General features: G+C 43.2%; 1 protein-coding gene across 1 annotated transcript in view; it reads left to right on the top strand.

Moving 5' to 3' along the window:
- The first annotated feature begins 411 nt into the window (after positions 1–411).
- The window catches only part of LOC126170045 (atrial natriuretic peptide-converting enzyme), a 273,409-nt gene continuing 247,588 nt past the window's right edge, over positions 412–26,232 (top strand). The window contains exon 1 of the mRNA XM_049920692.1: positions 412–744. Within this exon, the coding sequence (XP_049776649.1) occupies positions 691–744 (54 nt within the window). The 5' untranslated portion in view covers positions 412–690. The remainder of the gene's footprint in view (positions 745–26,232) is intronic.

Below are 26,232 nucleotides of genomic sequence, written 5' to 3'. Positions count from 1 at the left end.
TGGCCTGACGCGCTTCATAATGAGCTGGCACTATAGAATGTCAGCATAGGGTGAAATTGCGGTTGTGGTGAATAGATAACTTCAAAAATACTTCAGTTGGAAGATATTGTTCCTTCTAATATAATATTTCACAGTCTGGTTGGAGTCCAGCCAGAGAGTACGCGTAACAACACTGCTCTCAGTGCCTGAGGAAGACGGCTGGTTCGGCCGCCGAAATATTGCGCATAAAAATGAGATAGACAACTCCGCTAAACACCCAAAAGCACGCCATTAAGGCGTAATTGGTGCCTCCTAAGCGCCCCTTGGCGCATTCCTGTGTTGCAGGGAGCGGAGAAAGTGCGCCTGCAGCAGCCGCCGCCGTGGTGGGGCCGCTCCGCCGCCGCTGCCGCCGCGGACACGCCAGCTGCCGGCAGCGGCAGTCCCCCACAGCCCCTGGACGCGTTCGCCGAGCTGCGAGCTCCGACAGCGCCGACGCAGCTCCGCCGTCCACCGCCTGACCCCGCTGTGCTGTGCCGTGCGTGTACGTGCGTGATAGTGCGGGTTCCCTGTCGGCAGCTGGCCTAGCGTGTCATGACGCCGCCCCAGTGAAGTGAACATTTGTGGTGACCCTACTCTCTTTCCCGCGGACTAGCAGTGTCGCAGCCAAAGAACAGTGGGCGCACTAAGAGTGCCGCCACCGCCGCCGAAGCCATGACGGTCACCATAGAGCACAAGGGGAAGCGCAAGGGGTCGTGGGACTCCAAGGTAAGCGTCTGCAAATAATGTACCATTAGCCGACAACGACGGCGTGTCTACTGCATGAGTGTATGTGTGAACACGTGCGTTCTCTCTCAGTAAGTGCGGCGCGAGGAGGCGAAAAACTACTTTGATACCATGAAGCAGATTTCAGATGAATCGGACGTTCTCCATTTTATACCTACACCAAATTTTTTTCAGATCTTGCATACCGGTACTTACCTTGCTAGGTTTCGAGTGTCTTGGAGGAGCAAACGTTAGACGAGCCAGTTAAAACAATCAGGATGTTAAGGCAGAATTGAAAGTTATTCCCGAATGAGATTTTCACTCTGCAGTGGAGTGTGTGCTGATATGAAACTTCCTGGCAGATTAAAACTGTGACCGGACCGAGACTCGAACTCGAGACCATGTCTCCGCAATATCCTTTCTTTCAGGAGTGCTAGTTCTGCAAGGTTCGCAGGAGATCTTCTGTAAAGTTTGGAAGGTAGGAGACGAGGTACTGGCAGAAGTAAAGCTGGACGGGGCGTGAGTCGTGCTTGGGTAGCTCAGATGGTAGAGCACTTGCCCGCGAAAGGCAAAGGTCCCGAGTTCGAGTCTCGGTCCGGCACACAGTTTTAATCTGCCAGGAAGTTTGAAAGTTATTACTTATGGAGCATACCGCTGCGTTGATTACTCGTATCAACTGTGCGTCAGTCGATACTTGAATCCAGATACCTTTCTTTCGCAAAAAAATGGAAGGTTAGGGTCAATATCATGTCGATGACGATGTCGTTAGAGCCGCACTTTCTTTTTCGGGCACGCTGTAAAAATTGAGACCCCGTGACTGACTCACGTTCTCTCTCAACCCTCTAACCTACTACTCGTTTCTCGCCATTTCTTCCATACTCACCGTCCTTCAAGAAGACTAAACGAAATCATCTCATCTATTGGGTTGATCATAAGGTCGAAGCGTTTTTCCATAAGTTTAATAAAAAGAACAGCTACACGTAACACTTTAGTCGTCAATAACATATTCTCCTTCACTATTTACAACAGTCTGCCGACGCTCGGGTAGCTTTTCGATACTGCGGCTGTAGAAATCATCTGTTTTTCAGGCGAAGAACTCGTCGAGCCATGTCCGGAGTGCATTTTCATCCGGAAACGGAGTTCCTTGAAGGTTGTTCGACATAGAGTGGAAATGAGGAAATTCTGAGGGCACAAGATCAGGTGAATAAGGTGGGTGCGAAATAACTCCTCATCCCCACTCCAGTATAGTGTTTTTTGTCTGTGTATCAGAATGCAGGCGGCGTTATCGTGGAGAAGCGTCACTTCAAGCAGTCTTTCTGGTCGTTGTTCTTGGAATGTGTCCACAAAAAATCTCAATTTTTGATAAGTTACCAGTTAAGGTTATATTTCGGGGAAGTTATCTGTTGTACACCACACTGTCACTGTTCCACCACTTCCACAACATTACCTTTTGTGGATGTGCGCAACTCTTTGTACGGGGAGTTGCTGCTTTGTTTGGGCTCGACCATTCCTTTCTTTTCCTTATGTCTACATAAAGACACCATTTCTCCTACAGGGAAAGAATGGTGGATGTTTTTCACGAACCAATAGATGACGAGCAAGCAGAAACCACACGCGTTTTCTTTTTTTATGATTTTTGGCTTATAGCATGAGGTACCCAACACCCGATTTGAATCTTCCCCATTGCGCGTAAATGTCGCACGATGTTCGAATGATCACAGATCATCATATTTGCCAGTTCTCGAGTACACTGGCATGGATCACTGGGGATTAAAGCGTTTAAAAGATCTCCATCAAACCCCTAAGGTCTTCCTGAATGTGCAGAGTCACTAACGCCTAAACACCATCGTCCCCATACATGTCGCAAATGTTTCTGGCTGCTCCCGCCCCTCTATTGAACTCAAACAGAAGAATGCGTCGGAAATGCTGCGATTGCTCCTCTTGGCACTCCATCTTGTAGCGTCCACAGCTCCACTCATTACCTCCAGATGACAAAGTGACATTACGTAAACTCAAATAGCAACAGTGAACCACAAATAAAAAATGGAAATCGATAAATAAACCCATAGCAACCGGAATACCAGCACGCAAAACAACAACGCTATAACTTATACACCAGCCTAATACATTCTCTCTCAGTTAAGGGCGGCACGAGAAGTCGAAGAACTATTTTGACACAATGAAGCAATTTTTGTTTAACCAGTCTTTCTCTTTTTTATACCCACATTCAGTTTTTTCAAATCTGGCCTATCTGTACTTACCTTATCGGAATTCGAGTGTCTTAGAGGAGCACACGGATTTTACAGACGACACTGGATGAGGCAGTTAAAAAAAAAAAAACAGTATGTTAAGGCAGATTTGAAAGCTATTCTCTGCGGAACATGCGCTACATTGATTATTTGTAACAACTTAAAACTTAAATTTTTGTTTGGGGATCATCTATAACTGTTCTGCAACATGTTCCTGGTAAACAAATCGGCCAGTTGTAAAATACTTTTGCTGACTGAAGTCTTACACTACAGACGTTGCTATATACCACCACGGCCTCGGAGTCTTAGCCACGTCATTAGGTGTATCTCAAATCTAGAGGTAGTAAGGCGTCAGGTCCACGCCCAAGCAACTAGTAGGCAAACATCTACATTACACTGACCGTCAAATAACATCCTAGAATGTGCCAAATTGAAGCCACAATTTGGGATGTTGTATGACGGTCAACATAATATAGATGTTTGCCTACTAGTTGCTTGGGCGTGGACCTGATGCCCTGCTGCCGCTAGATTTCAAATACACTTGATAATGTGGCTAAGACTCCGAGACCGTGGTAGTGTTCAAAAAATGTTCAAATGTGTGTGAAATCTTATGGGACTTAACTGCTAAGGTGATCAGTCCCTAAGCTTACACACTACTTAACCTAAATTATCCTAATGACAAACACACACACCCTTGCCCGAGGGAGGATTCGAACTACTCGAACTTCCAGTCCCGTGGTAGTGCATAGCGACTTCTGTCGTGTAAGACTTCGATCAACAAAAGTATTTTACAGCTGTCGATCAACAAAAGTATTTTACAGCTGTGCACGATTTGCTTACCATGAACTTAAAACTGTGTCTCAGAAGGACTTTGTATCCAGATACCGTTCTTTCGCAAAAGGGTTTGGCATCCGTTAGGTTTTAGCACCCTGTCGACGACCACGTCGTTAGAGCCGCATTGTGTTTTGAGGACAGGTTGTAAAAACAGACATCCTGGTTGAATCGCGAACTGACTCAAACCTTAAACCCTCTACTGGTTTCACAGCATTTCTTCCACATTCTGCGTGTTCTGCAACAATACTAATCATCTCGTTTGCAATCACGAGATTGTCAAATAGTCATATTTTCCTTTATACTCCTACCATCAAGTAAAATTTAAAAGGTGTACAGAGATGTCGCAGACAAGTTGTCGCTTTGAACCGGTCCTTTAGGTGCACTTACGTGGCCTAGTGAAACGACCACTGGCATCGTAGGATTCGTGTCCATATTTGAGTTCTTGTCTGGCACAAATGATCAGCGACCTTCTGGCTCTATGATCAGCAAAGGATTCACACGCCCGACAAATAACACATGTTACGTTGTTAGCATAGAACGCTATTGAATTATGATATAATTTGTAATCTTTGATCATGTTCCAATTAGGAGTTTATTCCTGTAGCGCGTAGATTTGGCGTACGAATGACTTTCATTGTCTACTGAACTGCAGTGAACGACTCGGAGAAAATCTAGCAAAGAAATCCGTAGCTCTTTTCACTCGGCAGCCTAGAGAGAACATCTAAGCAGAGAAAGTAAAGACACAAACTACCGTGTTGTACGTGACAAGTCTGATTTCAGGTCAGATTAAAAATCTTAGTCGATGCTTACAACAGATTGTTGTACTGAAATTTTCATGACAAGCTGAACTAGGATTTCATCGCCGTTACAAACGTCTGTAATCACTCCAAATTACCTAACGTACGTTCACATATACATCAAAGACGTTTTCATTCCAAGACTTTTCCTCCACACTTCCACACACTTCCATCAAAACTTTTACTGTTGCAAGATCTGAAAATTGTGTTTTTCCGTAGCTGATATACGTACCATAAAATTAGGCACGTTGACTGAAGGCGTGGGATCATGTAACTGGGATACTCTTGAAGATCACATTGATATTTTCGTGCTAATCGGGAAGCATCTATTACCTGAAAGGTGACAACAAGACCTATCTTCCATACATTTATGAAGTGGGCGTTCGATGGATCTGATTTTGCCTGACCTTTTATGAGGTACGTCACTTGGATTTACAAAGCCACCAGCATCGCTCTTCTCTGCCACGTTGTCAAGCCGTTAGTTTCTTCTTTCTAGTTTTAACCTCGGTATTGCGATCCATTTTCATCAGTTTTCATATGACATAATGAATCACTGAGGTTACGGTTCATTCTTTTCCTCAGAGCAGTGAGCCAAGTTTGTGTCTCTTTCTGCGTGGAGTGTTGTTCAGTGTACGAGCAATGTTGCGTTTGGTGGCGACACGTAGTGTTGCCCTTCGGAATAGTATCAAAGAAACAACGGAGAATCAACGACCTAATCTGATGGACGTATAGTCACCAACATTCAAAGTGACCCTTCTCCGTGAGACACTGCAGAGACGTTTGAAAATGAATACAGGGCATCGACTTCACCTCTTCTGTTCGTGGACAACGTCTGCTAATGCAAAGTCATTTCACTGGCACTAGATACCTCCAGGTCGACAGCGCCTTAGCGACATTGGATAACACATTGGTAGCCGAAAGATCATTGAGAAGAGATTGCGTATTTGTTATACCTCATTGTCAGATAAGACAATATACTTTTCTATGGCGTGAATGATCCTTATGTACTCTTAAACAATTTTCCGGGTATATGATCGCGTCGTCATATTGTTGTATTGACTATCGATCCGGCACTGGTGGCAAAGGGCTTTCATCAGGGAGCAGTAAATACTCCACTCATGGTGGTTAAATTTAATCAAGGCCGAAACGTTGACTGATATAAGAAAAATGCGATGAGATCACACAATTGGAGGAAGTTGTACTGAAGACTGCAGCAGCCACGTAGGCCGATCCTCGTATGGATCCAAATCTTATGATATATTCGGGTATTGATTAATATATCTGCATCTACACCTACATCTGTACTCCGTAAGCCACATTGCGATGTGTGGCGGAGGGTACTTCGTGTTTCGCTATCACTTGCTCACTTTTCCTATTCCATTAGCGAATGGTTTGCAACAAGAGAGGTCGCTGATAAGCCTCCACGTGAGCTCGGAGCTCTCTAATTTTACCTCCCTGGTCTTTTCTCGAGACATGCGTAGATGGGAGTAATATGTCGGTTGACCCTTCTAGGAACGTATGGTCTGGGAACTGTAACAGTAAACCATACCGCGAGGCATAACACCTCTCTTTCTGTGTCTGCCACTGTGGTTGGTTGAGGGTGCCCGTGACGCTTTCGCGTTTATTAAATGAACTTGTAACGAAACACGCTGCTCTTCTCTGATTCTCCTCTGTTTCCTCTATCAGTCTTACCTGCTGTGGGTCACAGACCGACGAGCAACGTTCAATGATTGGTCGAACGAGGGTTTTGTGGGCTATGTCCTTTGTGGATGAAATACACTTCCTAAGGCTTCATCCAATGAACCTGTCTGGCGACTGGCTTATCAACGCTTTGTTTTATGTGGTCGTTCCATTGTAAATCGCTCAGTATGCGTACTCTTTGATACTGCAGATGGATCTGAGGTAGCCTCTCTTAAGCCGTTGCTGTTACACATATACCGCGCTTTTTAGGTATAATGCAACGAGGATCAAACTTGAGGAACTGTTTAAAATTCATCTACAAAGTGGAAACGAACGATCTGCAAATCGTACGTAGTCTGGCCGCTACCATGTGGGTAACATCTGGTTCGTTGATTTTAATGAAACCACGTGTTTCTTTCCTATTTAAAGGAACAGTTGAAACAACTAATGCAATAGTGTAACCCTTCTGGTCAGTTTATGTAAAGATTGAATGAGAATCTAAAATTAATGTCCTCTCTAAACTCTGTAGTTAATTATACATAAATAATGAGTTCTTCAAACAATGAACCTAAGCTGACGGAAGTCATAACTGTTGCAAACCTTTAGATACACTGCTGATGTGATCCTCAATAGCAGATATGCCACAGTTAGTGCGCTTGATCTTTTCTTATAAGGCATGAAAGCAACAACAGCTTAGGAATCTCTTACCACTTTTCCTTATATAACCCAGTAATTGAGTTTGATCACGTGTTTATTGACGAAAGTCATTTTTCAATCAGGATGTATTTTAAAATTGTTCTTCAGGCTCTACTAGGTTGACGCATGGTCCATTTTCAAGTGTGTCCATTGCAGATATGAATACGTCCTCTCGTTTCGAGGTGTGTTTTGTGGCTATATACCATGAGATCATGCACTTTCACGACCATGTTATTCACAGTTACGCATAGCACACGTATTTTGTATGACGAGACAAGAATGTATGCACATGTGTTATATGATTGCATACTTGTAAATAGGTCATACCTGAAATTAGTAGTGCTGAATAAAGTACAATTTTAAAACATGGCCCGGTGGCATGAAGTCATTCTTCAAGTTTATCGAGGCTCTGGCGCCCACCCAGAAGAAAATGAGTTTACTGATGAAAAGAAAGGTAACTTAGAAAGCACTGGGCAGGTGGGACCCACCGATGGAGTCCAGTAGCTAATCAAAACGTTTCTCGTGCCTAAACCGTTTCGACAAAGGAAAGGAGACTCAACATAAATAAGGCGTCACAGTACACAAATTTGACCGTAAAGGAAACGGACGCGTTTTTCGTGGCTGGGCGCGCCTTAAAAGCAAATAGGGCCGGCAGCGGAGGCGGTGTTGACCATTCCCTGACCCAGATACGGCTGACTCACCGGCTGTCTGCAGGTGGCGGAAACTGCATCCGCTCCTATCGGAAGGCCTGCGTTGGATTCCTTTGTTAATACTGATAAACTCTTTATTGGTATATAGGACACCCTAAACTGAGAGGCATGGTTAATTAATGTAAAGAGATCCGCTTCAGTTATACTAATTATTTATTAATTCCAAACACGACCGGTTTCGGGATGTTAAAATCCCATCTTCAGGTGTATAAATTTATTATATTAGGTAACGCATGCGGTGGGGCCAGTCAGTGCAAATGCTCCAAATCAACGCATCTTGGTGGAAATTGTCCGCCGCCGGGTAACCTCGCGTCATGCGCTACCAAATACAATAATTTTATACAACTGAAGGTGGAATTTTAACATCTCGAAACCGGTCATGGTTCGAATAAATAAAGCGGATCTGTTTAAATTAATTAACACATACTCCATGAACTGATGATTTCTGTTCCGATTAAGCAAAAGATATGCGCGCAGATTTACAGGAAACAAAGGCAACGATGTAGTGTCACTGGAAATAACTTCTTTTCCTAGACCTCTACTCCGCTGCTAATACATTATCAGTCTCATGAAGCAAATATAATTTGATCGGAATTAATTAACATATAAGAGGAAAATGGCTCTGAGTATTATGGGACTTAACTTCTGAGGTCATCAGTAGTCCCCTAGAGCTTAGAACTACTTAAACCTAACTAACCTAAGGACATCACACACATCCATACCCGGGGCAGGATTCGAACCTGCGACCGTAGCGGTCACGCGGTTCCAGACTTTAGCGCCTAGAACCGCTCGGCCACCCCGGCCGGCTGTAGGTAAGACAGTAATAACTTGATAATTAACTTCCCTTAATCATCTGGTTTGAAAACTCTACATTTGGTCTTGTTGCCGAGCCAGTAACCAATACCTTCATATTATTTATTAAATCATTACCCTACTGTTACCCTGGATTTGAGGTGCGGAAGCTCAAGCAAAATGTCCCTTTTCTTTTAATTTAGATTTGAATGCCTAAGTTATCAAGAGCAGAGTCGTAATGTAGTCATCTTTGAGTAAACTCATCGCATACATTAGTTCCTTTGTTTTCATTTTATACTCTATCTGTGGTGAAGTCAGAGTGACGAGAGGTTTAAAACGCACACCTACGCACAAGTCGGGACTCGAATGTGCTACTTGGATTGTCGCACCTCTCCAGGTTGCTTGTGACACTATCTGTTTAGTTTCGTGCTTTCAGTGTAGCGTTACTCTCTTTTTCCTCTCTTTTTGCTGGCGGTTAGGAAGAAATGTCTGAGAATATACGTATGGAGCACAGTGGTAGTGAAACATGAACTGTGGGAAGCCCGGAAGAGAGGAGAATCGAAGCATTTGAGATATGGTGCTATAGAAAGACGTTGAAGATTAGATGGACTGATAAGAAATGAGGAGGTTCTCCGCAGAATCGGAGAGAAGAGGAACATATGTAAAACATTGACATGAAGAAGGAATAGGGCGATAGGGCATATGTTAAGATATCAGGGAACTACTTCCACGGCACTAGATGGTGGTGGTGGTGGTTAGTGTTTAACGTCCCGTCGACAACGAGGTCATTAGAGACGGAGCGGCCGGCCGAAGTGGCCGTGCGGTTAAAGGCGCTACAGCCTGGAACCGCAAGACCGCTACGGTCGCAGGTTCGAATCCTGCCTCGGGCATGGATGTTTGTGATGTCCTTAGGTTAGTTAGGTTTAACTAGTTCTAAGTTCTAGGGGACTAATGACCTCAGCAGTTGAGTCCCTTAGTGCTCAGAACCATTTGAACCATTTTTTAGAGACGGAGCGCAAGCTCGGGTTAAGGAAGGATTGGGAAGGAAATCGGCCGTGCCCTTTCAAAGGAACCATCCCGGCATTTGCCTGAAACGATTTAGGGAAATCACGGAAAACCTAAATCGGGATGGCCGGAGACGGGATTGAACCGTCGTCTTCCCGAATGCGAGTCCAGTGTGCTAACCACTGCGGCACCTCGCTCGGTCACGGCACTAGAGGGAGCTCTAGAGGGTAAAAAGTATAAGGGAAGACAAAGAATGGAGCACATCGAACAGATAATTGAGGGCTTTGGGTGTAAGTGCTACTCCCTAGACTAGTCAGAAGACTGAAAATTAAACATATTAAAAGTTAATAAATAAAAAATAGGCGCTCAATTCAGCATAATAGTTTTCTGTTCACGAATAATTTTCAGTGGTCACAAACGAAAAAATATCTGGTAACCGTCGTATCGAGCAGAAACAAACTGAGAAGCGTGCTCGAATTTTTAACAGTATGCATTGCCTGCATTATTCCTACAACACTCATCAGATCCTATTATTTTTTCAAGAATTACAGCAATAGGCAACCACCCTGCCTATAAAGTATGGAAGAGTACGAATGCAGATATTTTAAATTGCATGCTTCTGCTTTACAACGAGCTACGCTGTCCAAAAACCAATCTCACATTTTCATATTTAGCTTGTCACCCACTCGTTCATTTAGAAAACGTTCGCAGTTGAAACTGCAAAGTCTACAGATTGTGAAGTTTGCAAACGTAACTGTACGTTTGAGACATTGTGTTGGAAACAGCTTGAAAACCGAGAAAACGTTATATAAAATTTAGCTTTGTCGTTCACGCAGTTCAGCGCAGAATTATCTTTGCTAACCTAGAAGTACAGTACTCTGCTCCTACAGTGGCCATGGTTTGAGACCTATGAACCTGTGAGAGACGTGTGTTGTCAGCTTGAAAAAAAAAATTTCTTCGAAAATAATAGAAGCTGATGAAATGAGTTAAAATTTGTGCCGGTACTTGAACTTGCGTCCTCTGCAATTCTATCAGATTAAAAGAGTTACTGTTCCTACCATACATTTAAGTCTCCAGTATTTGACAAACTAATAAATCATTAGAACTGTATTCTCCGAAAACACCTTGGAGAAAGCCTTATAAACGAAAACAGAGAGGAAGAATGAGGAAACATGAAACAAACAGGTGTGCCTAATTAACATATTCATTTCACACGAACGTCTGCTTGAACGAACTGAAAATTGAATATGGGAGACAGATTTTATCCTTTAATCGTTTATCGAACAACAATCGCGTGAGTAATAACGATTTAAACACAAGAGGATATAAAAATTAAAACGGCTTCTGCCCTGCTGATTTCGTACTAGTTGCATCGTTTTATTTCCTAAAACTTACGAAAAGTTATCAGAGCTAATGGATGATTTTTCGTTTCTTTCTAGGTTAGTGTACAAATCATACTTTAAGAAGTCTGCTTTTAAATATTTTACGGCCTAATTACAGCGAGAAACAATTAATTTTTTCTTATGTTTTATGCTTGTTTCAATAGTTAATCGATTAATTTTTTGTCTTATGTATTGATGTTAAAAAGTCCTTTGTCAGTAGCTGACATTTGCTCTGATATTATCTGCCGCCCGCACCGCTATACGAACTGTGCCGATATGAAATGTCAACCTGTGGTTTCCCGCACAATGCCGCATAGGTCAGTAACGGTATCAACTGAAGCACAGTAAAAACGAATGTGTCTACCTTGCAAGAACTTCAGCTATGGAATTGGCCAGTGTGTTTCTGTAGATGTACTGCATTTACTTAATCGTTGAAGGAGCATTGTCGTAGCCACATCGGGTAATGAACCACATCTTCACTAAGCGTAATCAGTAAATGCTACAGTCTTAGTTATGAACATTATTCTACTTGTGTCAAAAGACAATAAATGAACAAAAAAAGAGTCGAAAATCTAAAAAAGACCGTATGCTTACATAATGGCTATGACCATCGGCGAATTAACAGTTATCTTGCTCTGCTGAAGATGCAAGAAACTATCTGTCCTCCGATAAAACGAACAACAAACGAAGTTTTCAGTACATTATGTGTCGATTGGTTTTCTGTAAATTTAGCAAAAATCAGTATAGTCGTGATAAGTACAACAAAAGAAAGCATAGCAGGAAAAGGCATAGATAAAATGAAATGTTCCAAGTTATCATGAAAATCGTCAGGATTCATTCCCTGTAGTGTATTTATAAACCAGTTGCACGTTTCAGATCATAGCGAGATATTATGTACACGTTGGATAGATCGTGAAAAATCACTAAATAATCGATTGCATAACAACTACGACTCACGAAACCTCACCGGGAGAATTGTATTTATGACAAAAGTCCAAGCCGGGATCCTTCTTCCAGTCTTCGTTCAGTACAGGAAACTTTGTGCCTTTCATTTGAGTTGCTGAACTTTAATTTCTGACAAAAAGATGCACCTAGTGGTACTGGTCCTCTCCGAGTTCAAACAAAGGGTCGTTGCATATAGATCAGTAACTTACATTATAAGTGCCGCATTTACACAGGTTTCTGCGCTCGTCTAAGGAATAATAAGCTGACTGTCTCTTTTCGAAATGACGACGCTGTCCGCCACTGGCGAGACTAAACTACGGGATGTACGAGCTAGGACAAAAGACAGGCGTAATTGTTAGACGTGATCAGACTGACAGTCTCCCTCATCCCTTCCGACGGTCGAACAAAAAGGAGTTCCGAGGAGAAGCGCTTGTGTCAGTGAATCTGTCGCTCCGTGGAGAGGCGTCAGACGCCGCTGGCGTCGTGTTTCCCCAGAGGCGCGGCGTTGCATACAGAGCGGTGTCCGGTTTCGGGATGCGGTTTCCGTTTACGAGCTCGCTCTGGCCGCCCACCTGTGGTAAACACGGCACAAGCCAAAGCCACGAACTGTATAACGGTAAGGACATACCGGCAACACTCGGCTAGAGACTTGTCCCCCCTTCTAATGGCAACAGTTTAACATGCAATTTAAAAATGTCGGACCTCCTACCAAAACAATTGGAGAAATAATATTAATGAGCTCTGAGAAAATGGAACGGATCCAGATTTTTATTAAGTGGCCAGTCAATCTTTAAAAGAGCCTAAGAAAACTACCTACACAATTTTTTGGACTTTTTAGAGGAGAACAAAGAAAAGCTCTTCAGCTATGTGACAAAAATGTCGCAGTTGCACCGTTTCCCCGCCAAGGATTTGACGCCGCACTTTCCTTACAGGCTGAGGACAACCAGCTGTTACACGAGTAATGGATGCTCTTCCGTACAGCCCATCGTTGTCTCGTGCACCAAACGCGTCATCACCACCCACGTAGGAGTGAGGTCAGATCAAGCCAAAAATTGGGGAAAACAGTGTTTTGACACCAAATCGCAAAATGTGGTGGTGCCCGTCGTACTGAAACCTTAATCGTTGCCTTGACTACAAGCAGGACATTGTCTAACATTTCTGGCAGTATTTCATGGAGAAAGAGACGATAATTTCCTCCACCGTGCGAAGTAGGCCGAAGACGTGGCTCAGTCAGACGGTCGTGTACAATACCAGCCCAGACGTTTGAGGTAAATCTATTATGGTGAAACACACAAGTTACTTTCGATTCCCAGTCGTGGCTATTGTGATTGTTGAAAGCACGCAGATGTCAGTTGTGTATCAAAGTAAACGGACGTCGTTTTCAGCAATACCCTAAAACAATATTCATCACACGGTAGTTTGAACACGGTCGCGGAACACACCCAGTGTCTAAACCTTCATGGACCCCTCAGCGCCGTACATTTTTGTCACATAAAAAAGTGATTCTTTTTTTCTCCTCTAAACACTTAAAGTCTGTGTGCGTAGTTATTTTTAAAAGCCTATATAGTAAACATTAAGGACGTTTTTCCAAGCGACTAACAGATTTTTATATTAACAAGATAACTGATACATTGATTTTATTTGTGACAAGCCACATATTTGTGTCGTTTAGCCAGACATTCTGAGGAAAACTGCTTATATAGAGAATACTTATAATTAAACTTCTGCTACTTGAACCAATGTCGATGGAAAACTATTATCCGGGTGGGTACCCAACTTTATAGGATGGTTTCTAGACTACGCGCTGCAGTATTCGTGTTGTTAGTAGTGTCATGACTTGGCTTTAAGCGACTTAGGATTGAAATATAAGTATCAATGTGCATTGCAGTTGAAGATAGTCAACATGATCTGAACAACGTGCGCAGGGCTTTACTCGTCAAGCTGTTTTATCAAAACAACATTTACCGTTGTTTTGATAAATGCTAATGCTCGTGGCGACGCGTTAACGGAATACGGAGAAATCCTCTTTCGGCATCGGGGGGTTGAAGAACTTCATCGGGATTTAGAACTAACTGGCTGTTTGGGAAATGCTGCTGGGAGATGCCGACGGACAATTGCGCCACAAATCGTTGAAGTTAGTGTTGCCGTGGTTGAAAACGCTGGATGCGATATGCGATCTTCAATACAGCTGAACATTCCGTATTCCACAGTTCGAAAAGTGCTGCGAAGAGTTGTGAAATGGTATTTCTACTGCAGCTCACGATAGTCGTGGTTGTAAATGGTCGTCGCGTTGAGCAACATTTGTAGCCTTTACGTAAGCATGGTACGCTTTTAACCAATGTCACCCTCTCATGCAGAAATTAAAATGTGTTTGTTTCTGCGGTTTATTCGTTATTTCTCTTCCGCATTCCCTTACAAATGTTTCCACAAAGTTTCACTGTCCTCCGATAATTCGTTTCTCATGGTGGTCCTCTCAAGTAGCTTAAGTTTAATTATACTCAACCCTGATGCTCCTGGTCAGTAAGACTTTTCTGAAATATTTGTAAGGATTGTAGCCATGCATCAGAGCGAAACATGGATGATAAACAGTTTTGTCAAGAATGGAATAGAAGCTTTTGAAATGTGGTGCTACAGAAGAAAGCTGAATATTAGACGGGTAGATCACGTAACTAATGAGGAGGTAGTGAACAGAATTGGGGAGAAAGGAAATTTGTGACAACCTGGCTAGAAGAAGGGATAGGTTCGTTGGACACATGCTGAGGCATCAAGGTATCACCAACTCAGAACTGGAGGGAAGCGTGGAGCGTAAAAAGCGTGAAGGGAGACCAAGAGATGAATACAGTAAGCAGATTCACAAGGGTGTAAGTTGCAGTAGTTACTCGGAGATCAAACGTATTTTCCGGTGGAGGAATCGGTTGATTTGTCGCCTTGTTGTCAAACATCTGCGGTTCCCATTCGAAAGCCAGTTCCTTTCGGCTGGTAATAGAGTAGTTGTTCAGAATCAACCGTCATTAGAGGTCCCTTCCTTACATCCTGCTGTTGCAAACAGACGTTACAGCACGGCACAGACACAAATTTGAATACAGCGAACAGTGAAAAATGATAGTAGTAACAATAATTTGCCACGAGGGAAGTTTTGCACACTTCTCGCCTGTTCAGCAGTCTAATACTCTGACTACGTACCCACGGCTCCGTTGTTTTCTTATGCTGCTCTATATTGCACTTTTTGTGTTTCGGCTGTTCACTGTTTCTATTTTGCTTATTTTTACACTTCAGTGCACCTTCTTCCTGTTTTCGTGCCTCATCTGTGTTCAGTTTGTGGTGGTTTATCCATTGGGCCCTCTTACCACTAAATCTAATGGGGAGTTTCCCTTGTTAGAAAGAAAATATTGATTGCACAAAAGCGAGCAGTAAAAATAATACGTGGCGTTCTTCCTCAAGGAGGTAGGAGCTCAGTGTTATTGGTGTGGCAGTAAACTTGTATTTACGTCACTGACAGCAACAGGTGCTACATCACGCTGATCTGTGGTTCCTTCGCAGTGTGGCATTTCCTCTTTCGTCCGGTTGTAACAGCACGGAGAGCCTGTGGTGGCAGCGAGTCGGCAGCTGAAGAGGACGCCACGCCACGCCGGCGGGTAGGCGCAGCGGGCGAGTGCTCTGCCTGCTTTCGTACTTGTGAAGGCCGCCCGTTCTCGCGGTACAGTTAGCCGCTCGCGGCGCACCTCGCACCATCCCGCTGACCCACATGCAGGCAGCGACGCGTTCGCCTATCGGTACTTCTTTCCGCAGAGGCGTGCACAAGTTTTGAAAAAAAGAAAAAAAAGAGGAAAAAGGGGAACTGAGACAAAAGCTGAACGTGTTGACACTGCTTATCTACAGGGTGGGCAAAATGAAACGTCTGGAAAATATTTTAATCTACCTTGAGGTGGGCAACCCAACGTACATTATGTAAGTTGGGTTGCCTATCTCAAGATTGACTGAAATGTTTTCTGCGCGTTTTATTTTGTCCACCGTGTAGTTTCGCACCCAAATGGATGAAATTGCACGCCCTAAAATGCAGTGACCTTTAATTGAATTGAAGTGATATTTTTTACAGTGAACGAAATCTACACCTACAGTACTCTGCAATTATGTGTTTAATAGAGGGCTCGGACAATAAATTTCATGAATTTTATCCATAGTGGATGCTGTCGAACTCCGTGACTGTTCCTTTATCGGGTATAGAAAAATATCCGCTACCAGTCACAATAAAAGGTTATTTATTTGTCACACGACCGGTTTCGGGCTTGCGCCCATCCTCGGGTGTTTATACATTCATTTACATGCTTATACTGTTGGAGATCACTGTATAAATACAAAAAAAATTTGCTGGTGACTACACAGATACAAGTGTGACAATTGTAAGTGGTAAGGCACCATTTGGCGAAAATATATCTGTACTTACATGAAGATGAAGCACCATTATTACAGTTATGCTGTGGTGACAGTTTTGCCACTTAGTTACACACTTATTGTCATCTTCACGTGCATATTTCAGTTCTACCAAATATAGCTTCATATTTCACAATTATGATGTGCACTCGTGAAATACGAAGTGCATTCAAGTTCTAAGGCCCCCGATTTTTTTTCTAATTAACTACTCACCCTAAATCGATGAAACTGGCGTTACTTCTCGACGTAATCGCCCTGCAGACGTACACATTTTTCACAACGCTGACGCCATGATTCCATGGCAGCGGCGAAGGCTTCTTTAGGAGTCTGTTTTGACCACTGGAAAATCGCTGAGGCAATAGCAGCACGGCTGGTGAATGTGCGGCCACGGAGAGTGTCTTTCATTGTTGGAAAAAGCCAAAAGTCACTAGGAGCCATGTCACGTGAGTAGAGAGCATGAGGAATCACTTCAAAGTTGTTATCACGAAGAAACTGTTGCGTAACGTTAGCTCGATGTGCGGGTCTTGGTGAAACAGCACACGCGCAGCCCTTCCCGGACGTTTTTGTTGCAGTGGAGGAAGGAATTTGTTCTTCAAAACATTTTCGTAAGATGCACCTGTTACCGTAGTGCCCTTTGGAACGCCCTCGCTGTCCCAGAACATGGACACCATCATTTTTTCAGCACTGGCGGTTACCCGAAATTTTTTTCGTGGCAGTGAATCTGTGTGCTTCCATTGAGCTGACTGGCGCTTTGTTTCTGGATTGAAAAATGGCATCCACGTCTCATCCATTGTCACAACCGACGAAAAGAAAGTCCCATTCGTGCTGTCGTTGCGCGTCAACATTGCTTGGCAACATGCCACACGGGCAGCCGTGTGGTCGTCCGTCAGCATTCGTGGCACCCACCTGGATGACACTTTTCGCATTTTCAGGTCGTCATGCAGGACAGTGTGCACAGAACCCACAGAAATGCCAACTCTGGAGGCGATCTGTTCAACAGTCATTCGGCGATCCCCCAAAACAATTCTCTCCACTTTCTCGATCATGTCGTCAGACCGGCTAGTGCGAGCCCGAGGTTGTTTCGGTTTGTTGTCACACGATGTTCTGCCTTCATTAAACTGTCGCACCCACGAACTTTCGACACATCCATAACTCCATCACCACATGTCTCCTTCAACTGTCGATGAATTTCAATTGGTTTCACACCACGCAAATTCAGAAAACAAATGATTGCACGCTGTTCAAGTAAGAAAAACGTCGCCATTTTAAGTATTTAAAACAGTTCTCATTCTCGCCGCTGGCGGTAAAATTCCATCTGCCGTATGGTGTTGCCATCTCTGGGACGTATTGACAATGAACGCGGCCTCATTTTAAAACAATGCGCATGTTTATATCTCTTTCCAGTCCGGAGAAAAAAAATCGGAGGCCTTAGAACTTGAATGCACCTCATACACTATGTTTACCTACAAACATGTGGGCTGTGTTCAAAGATCTTAGATGTAGCAGATGTAAAGATGTTGCTCATACAGAAACTTGTAGGTTATGGTCAGAGAACTTAGCAGCCATAGGAAGTGCAAGGCTGTTGCATATATAGAAATTTAAAAAGCTATTATAGACTGCGAATTTCAGACTGTTTATCTACTACATTAAATGTATTTCCAGGTGCGGATACGAACTGCCATCAGCTGTACAAGGGAATGAAGACAGTGAAAATTTGTGTCGGATAGGGACTCGAACTCGGATTTCCGCTTTACACGAGCGATCTCCTTAACCACTTGTCGTCGTTCCTGTGTCACAATCTATACGCGTATACACATTATGTAATTCACTGTATCATTCTTCTTAACGACACTGGCACTGCAACATCGTATTCATCCGCCGATACCAGGCAGCGACTTTCAATTAAAACGTAATACGTGCAAGAGTACAGCTTGTGGCGCAGGAACGAGAACAATTGGGGCTTTGTGCATGTCCGAAGGAACTTCTCATCGTACTTCCCAACAACACGGGCACTGCAGTATCATATTTACCCGCCGATAGCGGGCAAGCGACTTTCAATTAAAATGTCTTCCCTGTTAGGGAATATACATAATGAACGTACGAGTGCAGGTTGTAGGTACATGGCTGACGACATATGGAAGTCTGGGTGTGGCTACGAATCATGCTCGGATAGCCTAATGGTAAGGGGACCGCTCGTGATAAGCGGGAAATCTGCGTTCGAGTCCGATCCGGCACAAATTTTCACTGATATCATTCCATTAAACAACTGATGGTTGCCCGTATTCGTACATGCGAACACAATTCATGTATGCCATAACGGCTATAGTCGCCGCAGTGTCTGTTCCTTCGGGCATATATACGCGTCCGAAGGAGCTTCTCATCTTACTTCTGAACAACACACGCACTGCAATATGGTATCGATGGAAATTCGGGACTGGCTGTTGCGAAACGATAGCCAAAGCGGTTAAGACGACCACTTGCGTGAAGCAGGAAATCTGGGTTCAAGTCACGATCCGGCACAAATTTTCACTGCCGTCATTTCCTCATACAGCTGATGGTTGTTCGTATTCGCAGCTGCAAAAGCATTTCATGTATTTCATAACGGCTATAGTCGCCGCAGTGCATACATGTAACACGTCCGAAGGAATATTGCATCATTCTTCTTATCAACACAGGAACTGCAATATCGTGTTTCTCTACTGTTCCATTCTCGAAAAGCATGTGGAAAAAACTCCTAAATCTTCCTGTGGGAGCTTAAATTAAGATGGTTATTTTTCCCTGTGAATGTGAGAGTCAATACATTTTGGCACTCAGAAAAGAAAGTAGGTGATCGAAATTCGTGAAAAGATCTCGCTGCAACGAAAAACGCCTCTGTTTTAATTATTGCTACTCGCTCATCATATCTGTGGCACTCTCACTTCTGTTTCGCGATAATGCAAAAAGAGCTGCCCTTCCATGAGCTTTTTCTATGTCGTCCTTCAACCCTACAGGCAATATTGCAGAAGAGGACAGACAAGCAAAATGTAGGTAATCTAGATTAATAGATTTGTTATATCTTCTACGTGTCCTGCCAGTGAAATGCATTTTTTCATTTTTCTCCCGTCCTCCCCCCCCCCCCCCCCTCCCTTTCCCTCCCACTCCAACATTTTCTGTATGATGGTTTGCCAACATTTTCTGTATGATGGTTCTAGTTTAAGCTATTTGTAATTGTAATACTGAGATATTTAGTTGTATCTACATTCTTTAAATTTATCTTATTTGTGGTGTGGCTAAAAATTTAAGAAAATATTGTTCATTACTCATGTGAAGGACCACACTCATTTTTATTTTTTCCATCTATATTTACATCTACATGACTACTCTGCAATTCACTGTTAAATGCCCGATAGAGAGTTTATCAAACGGCTTTCGCTCTATTTCTCTGCCGTTCCACAGTTGAAAAGAGTGCGGAAAAGATGTACATTTAAATCCTTCAGTGTGAGCTCTGATTTCTCTATTTTGTTGTAGTGATGGTTTCTCCCTATGTAGGTGAGTTCCAACAAAATATTTTCGCACTCGGAGGAGAATGTTGGAGATTGAAATTTCGTAAAGGACCTCGTCGCAAAACGAAAAGTGCCTTTGTTTTAATGATTACCACTCCAACTGGTGTATCATATCCGTGACTGTCCCTCCCTTATTTCGCTTTACGCTTTACTACAAGACGTGATTCCCTTCTTTGAACTTTTTCGAAGTTCTCCGTCAATCCTATGCAGCAAGGATTCCACACCCCACAGCAGTACTATAGCAGAGGACGGACAAGCTTAGCGCAGGCAGTCTCTTTAGTAGACCTGCTGCACCTTCAAAGCGTTCTTTTTGGTTTTCGCTCCCTTCAACATTATTTATGTGGTAGTTCCAATTTAAGATATTAGTAATTGTAATTCCTTGGTATTTATTTGAACTCACAGCGTGTAGATTTCTGTGATTTTTCGTGTAACCAAAATTTACTGGATTCCTTTTAGTACTCATGTGGGTGACCTCACACTCTTCATTATTTAGATTCAATTGCAACTTTTCGCACAGTACAGCTCTCAATTTCTGTTGATCCACTGTGGATGAGGAACAGCGCTGGTCAAATATCTGCCAAAGAAAATTTATGGAATTATCGATATATCTGATTGTCTATACATGGAGTGCATAGGAGCCTGAAGATGGCATTATTGAGATGCCGAAACTGTTTGTCTAAATAAACTAACTTCTCAAAACATACGGCTGTTTGGTGATTTTCTTCGTAAATACAGATATCTTGTTGCCACATTTGCGCCTTGCAGGTATCTTGTCTATATCATCTTACAGTTTTTGATCTTCTGGTCCTGCTAGATGGTAAACGACAGCAGTACCAGCAAATACTCTACGAAAGCTGCCCAGATTATCTTGTAAAGTTATTAATTAGTAAGTGATAAAACTTCCACAACGACTTTCTACGCGTTCTGGAGAGGGGAGAGAGGCGAAATTTAGCTGAGGTTATTCGAAGTGCTGCGAAGTATTTTTGAATGGTTTTGATTTTCATACAACTACTCTCCATTCATAATTGTAAATTTTCACCAGTGACCGTTTGATAGATTCCCTTACGGGAAGAACGATGTTACTGGGAGGTGTTTGTACCTCAGCACTCGCTTGCAAAAATGGCATCGTCTTTTTGTTATTGTTCTGCGTTCTCGATATGCAGCGGCGTACTAGTATAAATTTTTTTCGGTGGTCAGACTAGGTCAAATCTTAGTTGAGTTTTCGAAGGTAATCATCACCTCCTTCGTCAGGAGATGCCTGGCGGGAGCAGGCTTCTTGTTCTGCGAGGAGCCGCTGAGCTCGAGGTGGGTGGTGTAATTTTACACATCACTATTAAAATTCTCTGTCTTTGCACAAATTTTGAAAGCTACGAGAGGCGTAATATATACAAAAGAAAAACTTTTTACGTACCTTCATTATCTTGTTGTTGTTGTTGTTGGCTTCAAGTCTTGTCTAGGGGTACATTCTCGAGGTTGTGATTTTTATAGCGGTGCGGGTTCTTGAAGACGAAATAACTAATGAAGATTTGCCTGTTGCTATGAATATCTTTTTATTTTATCCCATTCTTCTATACCACACCGACTTCACAATATTCCAAAGAGTTTACAAAACAAGAGTTTACAAACTGTCTCGATAAAAGAAGGTTATTTACCACATTGTATCATTATCTTGTATATTAATCCAGAAATAAATATAATAATTAACGTTAGATTGTGCAACTAATAATATGAATTTTAAATATTCCACATACTTTCATAATTTCAAATTTAAAGGAAGAGTAATTTTAACCATTAGTACATATCGTTTGTAAAAAATTTATTTCTCTTTATACGTTTTAGCCCGAAACATAACACATCGTATACAAAAGTTCATTCAGTTAGACAGCTGATATAATGTTCACCTATACAAGAATCGATGGTATATATGGTATCGGTTATTTCTATAAAAAAAGGTACTGTTAGACGAGGACGACCCATTACAGTGCGGACACTCCTATCTCGTTGAGGACCGCCACTGTGCCGGTCAGTGAGCTTGTCTTGTGCCTCTGGGAAATGTGTCGGTCACCAAATAGTGCCACAAGAAAACGACCGATTGTTACATAGGAAAAAAATTATTTTCGAGTCATGAACATTACACAAAACATTTGTGGATTTCCCTCCGGCAAAAAGTCGTCTTATTTAATTCATGTTTTCAAAGATTTGTACAATGCATTATTTTATTAGTTCCGAGATGAGAGGGAGAGGCACAGACATTATCTAATGTTATTTGTTAGGTGTGGAATTATTTTTCGATGCTTTTAATTTCACCGAGAAAGCGGTACAGTGGTCAACATGCTCATATATTACCAACTAAAACCACGCCCGGGCACATTAGGGTATGTGAACACTGGGATATTTCCGTCAGTGACGCCTTTTGCGTTTCCTTTGTGGTACCTTGTTGAACTGCGATTTAAGTACCCGAGGACGATCCAATTCAACACACAAAAGGAGAAAATTCCAACTATCCATGGGTGGAATCCTTTAGATACCTGTGTAGGTCAAAAAAGAAGGAATGAATATCTCGTGAGTAACGAAACATCCGTGGACGCCTCCGTGATAGACTCAAATTTTGAGTGTCATGTATTCATTCTTTCTGTTCCAAACAAAACAGTCAGCCAGAGTTTCCTCCACTTGGAATATGGCAATAGCATAATCAGTGGTACAAGTATGACGGAGCACCGTGGCTTCTCGTTTCGTAGCACCAAAATAAAATTCATTGGATTAAAATTAACTTAAATGAGTCCCTTTCACCAATTTTAATACATTTTCACTCTGCAGCGCAGTGTAAGCCGTTACGTGCCTTCCGGACGAATTAAAACTGCTTGTCTTTCGCAGGATATGGTCCCATCAACAGTCGGGAAACAAATCCTAGGTTATGGTTCAGCTACCTCAGCCGTATCTATGTCCTTTCTCCAAGCATGGCGAAACAAAAGTGATATGTTGGACTTCTGGGGATTATGGTAGTTAGAAAAAAGACACTAACATGTAAGATCCCAGTCGTGCCCGGATGGCTCATCCTGCTGGAACAAAGTCTATTTAAAAAGGTCAAAGTCCCTATGCTGCTGCGGAACACGTTTTGCATTTGTCAAGCAGTTTCACAAAAAGAAGAAAATTAAGGTCTAAGACTTTACGAAGCACAAGGATTCGTCAGGAAATCGGCTGTGCCCTGTTTAGAGGAACCATTGCAGCATTCACCCTCGAATTATGTACGGAAAAGATGACAAACATAAGGGTCAACGGCCAAGTCTAAATTTCACCCCTACTCCTCTCAAATGCCGATTACGGTTCCCTGAACTGCGCGGCATCTCACTCAAGGCCAGAAAACGCTAGACAAGCCATCAGACTTCACATCTCGGCACCTCTGAACTGGAGCCAGTGTCTTATATCTGATTCCAGTGGAATTTTAATGCTAATGGCGCTGAACAGGTTTCGCCTGCACCTGTTTAAGCCGTTAGTCCCTTTCTTGGTAACAGACGGCGAGCGAACCAGTCAGAATTACAGCAGTCCCAATTAATAAACTAAACTGTTTTCTTATATTTGGAAGGAAAGTCGGGTGAAGTAAAGAACCATTAGCACACTACTTTAATAACGTTAACTTCTGGGTCGTCCACTCCTTCGCAACAGTTATGCTCAGTAAATTTGATGAATACAACTCCGAATTCGAGCAGGCAACAACGTTGTTGGCGTTAGATTCCTTAAAAACATTCTTCCTGCTCCATTTGAGTAGCCTTTAAGTGTGTGGTAATCATAATACAAAGGATGCACCTAATTTTTTTTCTTTTGTTCGAAACACCTTTCAGCCTTCCACTTTCCAAACTTCTTTTATTTGATTACGAGTTTCGGCGATTTACTACATCTTCAGGTCCCAGACCGACGTGTAGGGAGATTCCACCTCAGTTCTGGTCAAACCAGGGGCCAGCAATAGTGGTAGATTTATGCTTTCTGTAGAGATCACTTCCACCATCACCTGGTCGATGACCACATACAGTTTTACAAAAGCAGAATTAACTTTTATTACATTTTTGCAAAGTATTGGACAATGACACTTAGAGCTTTTCATTGCATTTCCACTTTCAGTAAGTTTTTCACACTATTACAGTACACTGTTGCTAATTTCCTTTGAAAACTAATTCCATATTATGCTTAACTTTCAAATAAAACACATTAATAGTGGATTTATGAACATTAATTACCTACACTACTGGCCATTAAAATTGCTACACCAAGAAGAAATGCAGATGATAAACGGGTATTCATTGGGCAAATATATTATACTAGAACTGACATGTGATTACATTTTCACGCAATTTGGGTGCAAACAACCTGAGAAATCAGTACCCGGAAAAACCACCTCTGGCCGTAGTAACGGCCTTGATACGCCTGGGCATTGAGTCAAACAGAGCTTGGATGGCGTGTACAGGTGCAGCTGCCCATGCAGCTTCAACACGATACCACAGTTCATCAAAAGTAGTGACTGGCGTATCGTGACGAGCCAGTTGAACGGCCACCATTGACCAGACGTTTTCAATTGGTGACAAATCTGGAGAATGTGCTGACCAGGGCAGCAGTCGACAGTTTCTGTATCCAGAAAGGCCCGTACAGGACCTGCAACATGCGCTAGTGCATTAACCTGCTGAAATGTAGGGTTTCGCAGGGATCGAATGAAGGGTGGAGGCACGGGTCGTAACACATCTGAAATGTAACGTCCACTTTTCAAAGTGCCGTCAATGCGAACAAGAGGTGACCGAGACGTGTAACCACCATACCATCACGCCGGGTGATACGCCAGTATGGCGATGACGAATACACGCTTCCAATGTGCGTTCACCACGATGTCGCCAAACACGGATGCGACCATCATGATGCTGTAAACAGAACCTGGATTCATCCGAAAAAATGACGTTTTGCCATTCGTGCACCCAGGTTCGCCGTTGAGTGCACTATCGCAGGCGCTCCTGGCTGTGATGCAGCGTCAAGGGTAAAGCAGCCATGGTCTCAGAGCTGATAGTCCATGCTGCTGTAAACGTCGTCGAACTGTTCGTGGAGATGGTTGTAGTCTTGCAAACGTCCCCATCTGTTGACTCAGGGATCGAGACGTGGCTGCACGATCCGTTACAGCCATGCGGATAAGATGCCTGTCATCTCGACTACTAGTGATACGAGGCCGTTGGGATCCATCACGTCGTTCCGTATTACCCTCCTGAACCGACCGATTCCGCATTCTGCTAACAGTCATTGGATCTCAACCAAAGCGGGCAGCAACGTCGCGATACGATAAACCGCAATTGCGATAGGCTACAACGAGGCATCACAACAACGTTTCACCAGGCAACGCCGGTCAATTGCTGTTTGTGTATGAGAAATCGGTTGGAACCTTTCCTCATGTCAGCACGCTGTAGGTGTCGCCATCGCCGCCAACCTTGTTTGAATGCTCTGAAAAGCTAATCATTTGCATATCACAGCATCTTCTTCCTGTCGGTTAAATTTCGCGTCTGTAGCACGTCATCTTCGTGGTGTAGCAATTTTAATGGCCAGTAGTGTATTTAAAACTTATTTTCCTCAAATTCATTATTTTGGCATTTAGAGCCGTTTTTATTTCACTTCTCCAGTTTTAGAGCGATATTCACAGTGAGCTATGGGACACTACTATATGATCATCGGCCATCGCTGCCACCTAGATTGGCTTCCGGTGAGGGATCTTCAGATCTCGTCGGAGTTACGGGGCGCGGCATTCAGCGGCACCTGCGGCTTGAGGTCGGGGGCGGCTGTCGCCTGGGCGGAACAGAGGTGGAGGTAGAGGTAGAGGTAGAGGTAGAGGTGCCCGCGTGGAATGCGGCGTGCGGCCTCGCGACTCAAATGTCACGGGATCGCAGCTCCGCCCGCTCTGCGAACAGCAGCGGCCAAGGGCGGCTCCCGGCTGCCGACTGGTCCCTGCAATTATCCTCTCCGTCGCGTTCACAGCTAATTGCCTTGCGGCTCTCTGACTGCACCGGGACGCAGGGTTTAGCGCTAACGCGAGCAGTTGTAAACCCGCCAGGGACGCCGAGTTCTCGTAGTGCGTGTTCCGCATTAGGCAGATGCCAATAACTCACACTGTATGGCTGCTTATTAGATTTCCCGTCTTTATTGATGGAAGATAATTTTCTGAGCATTCAGAGGAGTTGATGACTTCATCTCCTCGGCTGAGCTAGGTGCTGCAACAGATGGTTTTCGTCTTCTGCATTCCAACCGGACTTGATTATGAAATGCATAAATTCTTGAAAGAAGTCAACGATCCTGTTGTGTTTGTACAACGAACGGTCTTGACTGCAAACGGCAGTCTGCTACGGGTGTAATTTACACTTCATATGGATAAATAGAGTGTGTCTATTTTTTAAAATATTTGTTGT

The sequence above is a fragment of the Schistocerca cancellata genome, chromosome 1 (assembly GCF_023864275.1).
Source record: "Schistocerca cancellata isolate TAMUIC-IGC-003103 chromosome 1, iqSchCanc2.1, whole genome shotgun sequence".
Lineage (NCBI taxonomy): Eukaryota > Metazoa > Arthropoda > Insecta > Orthoptera > Acrididae > Schistocerca > Schistocerca cancellata.
Note: the sequence above shows the minus strand (reverse complement) of the source record. Positions and strands in the feature narration are given on the sequence as shown.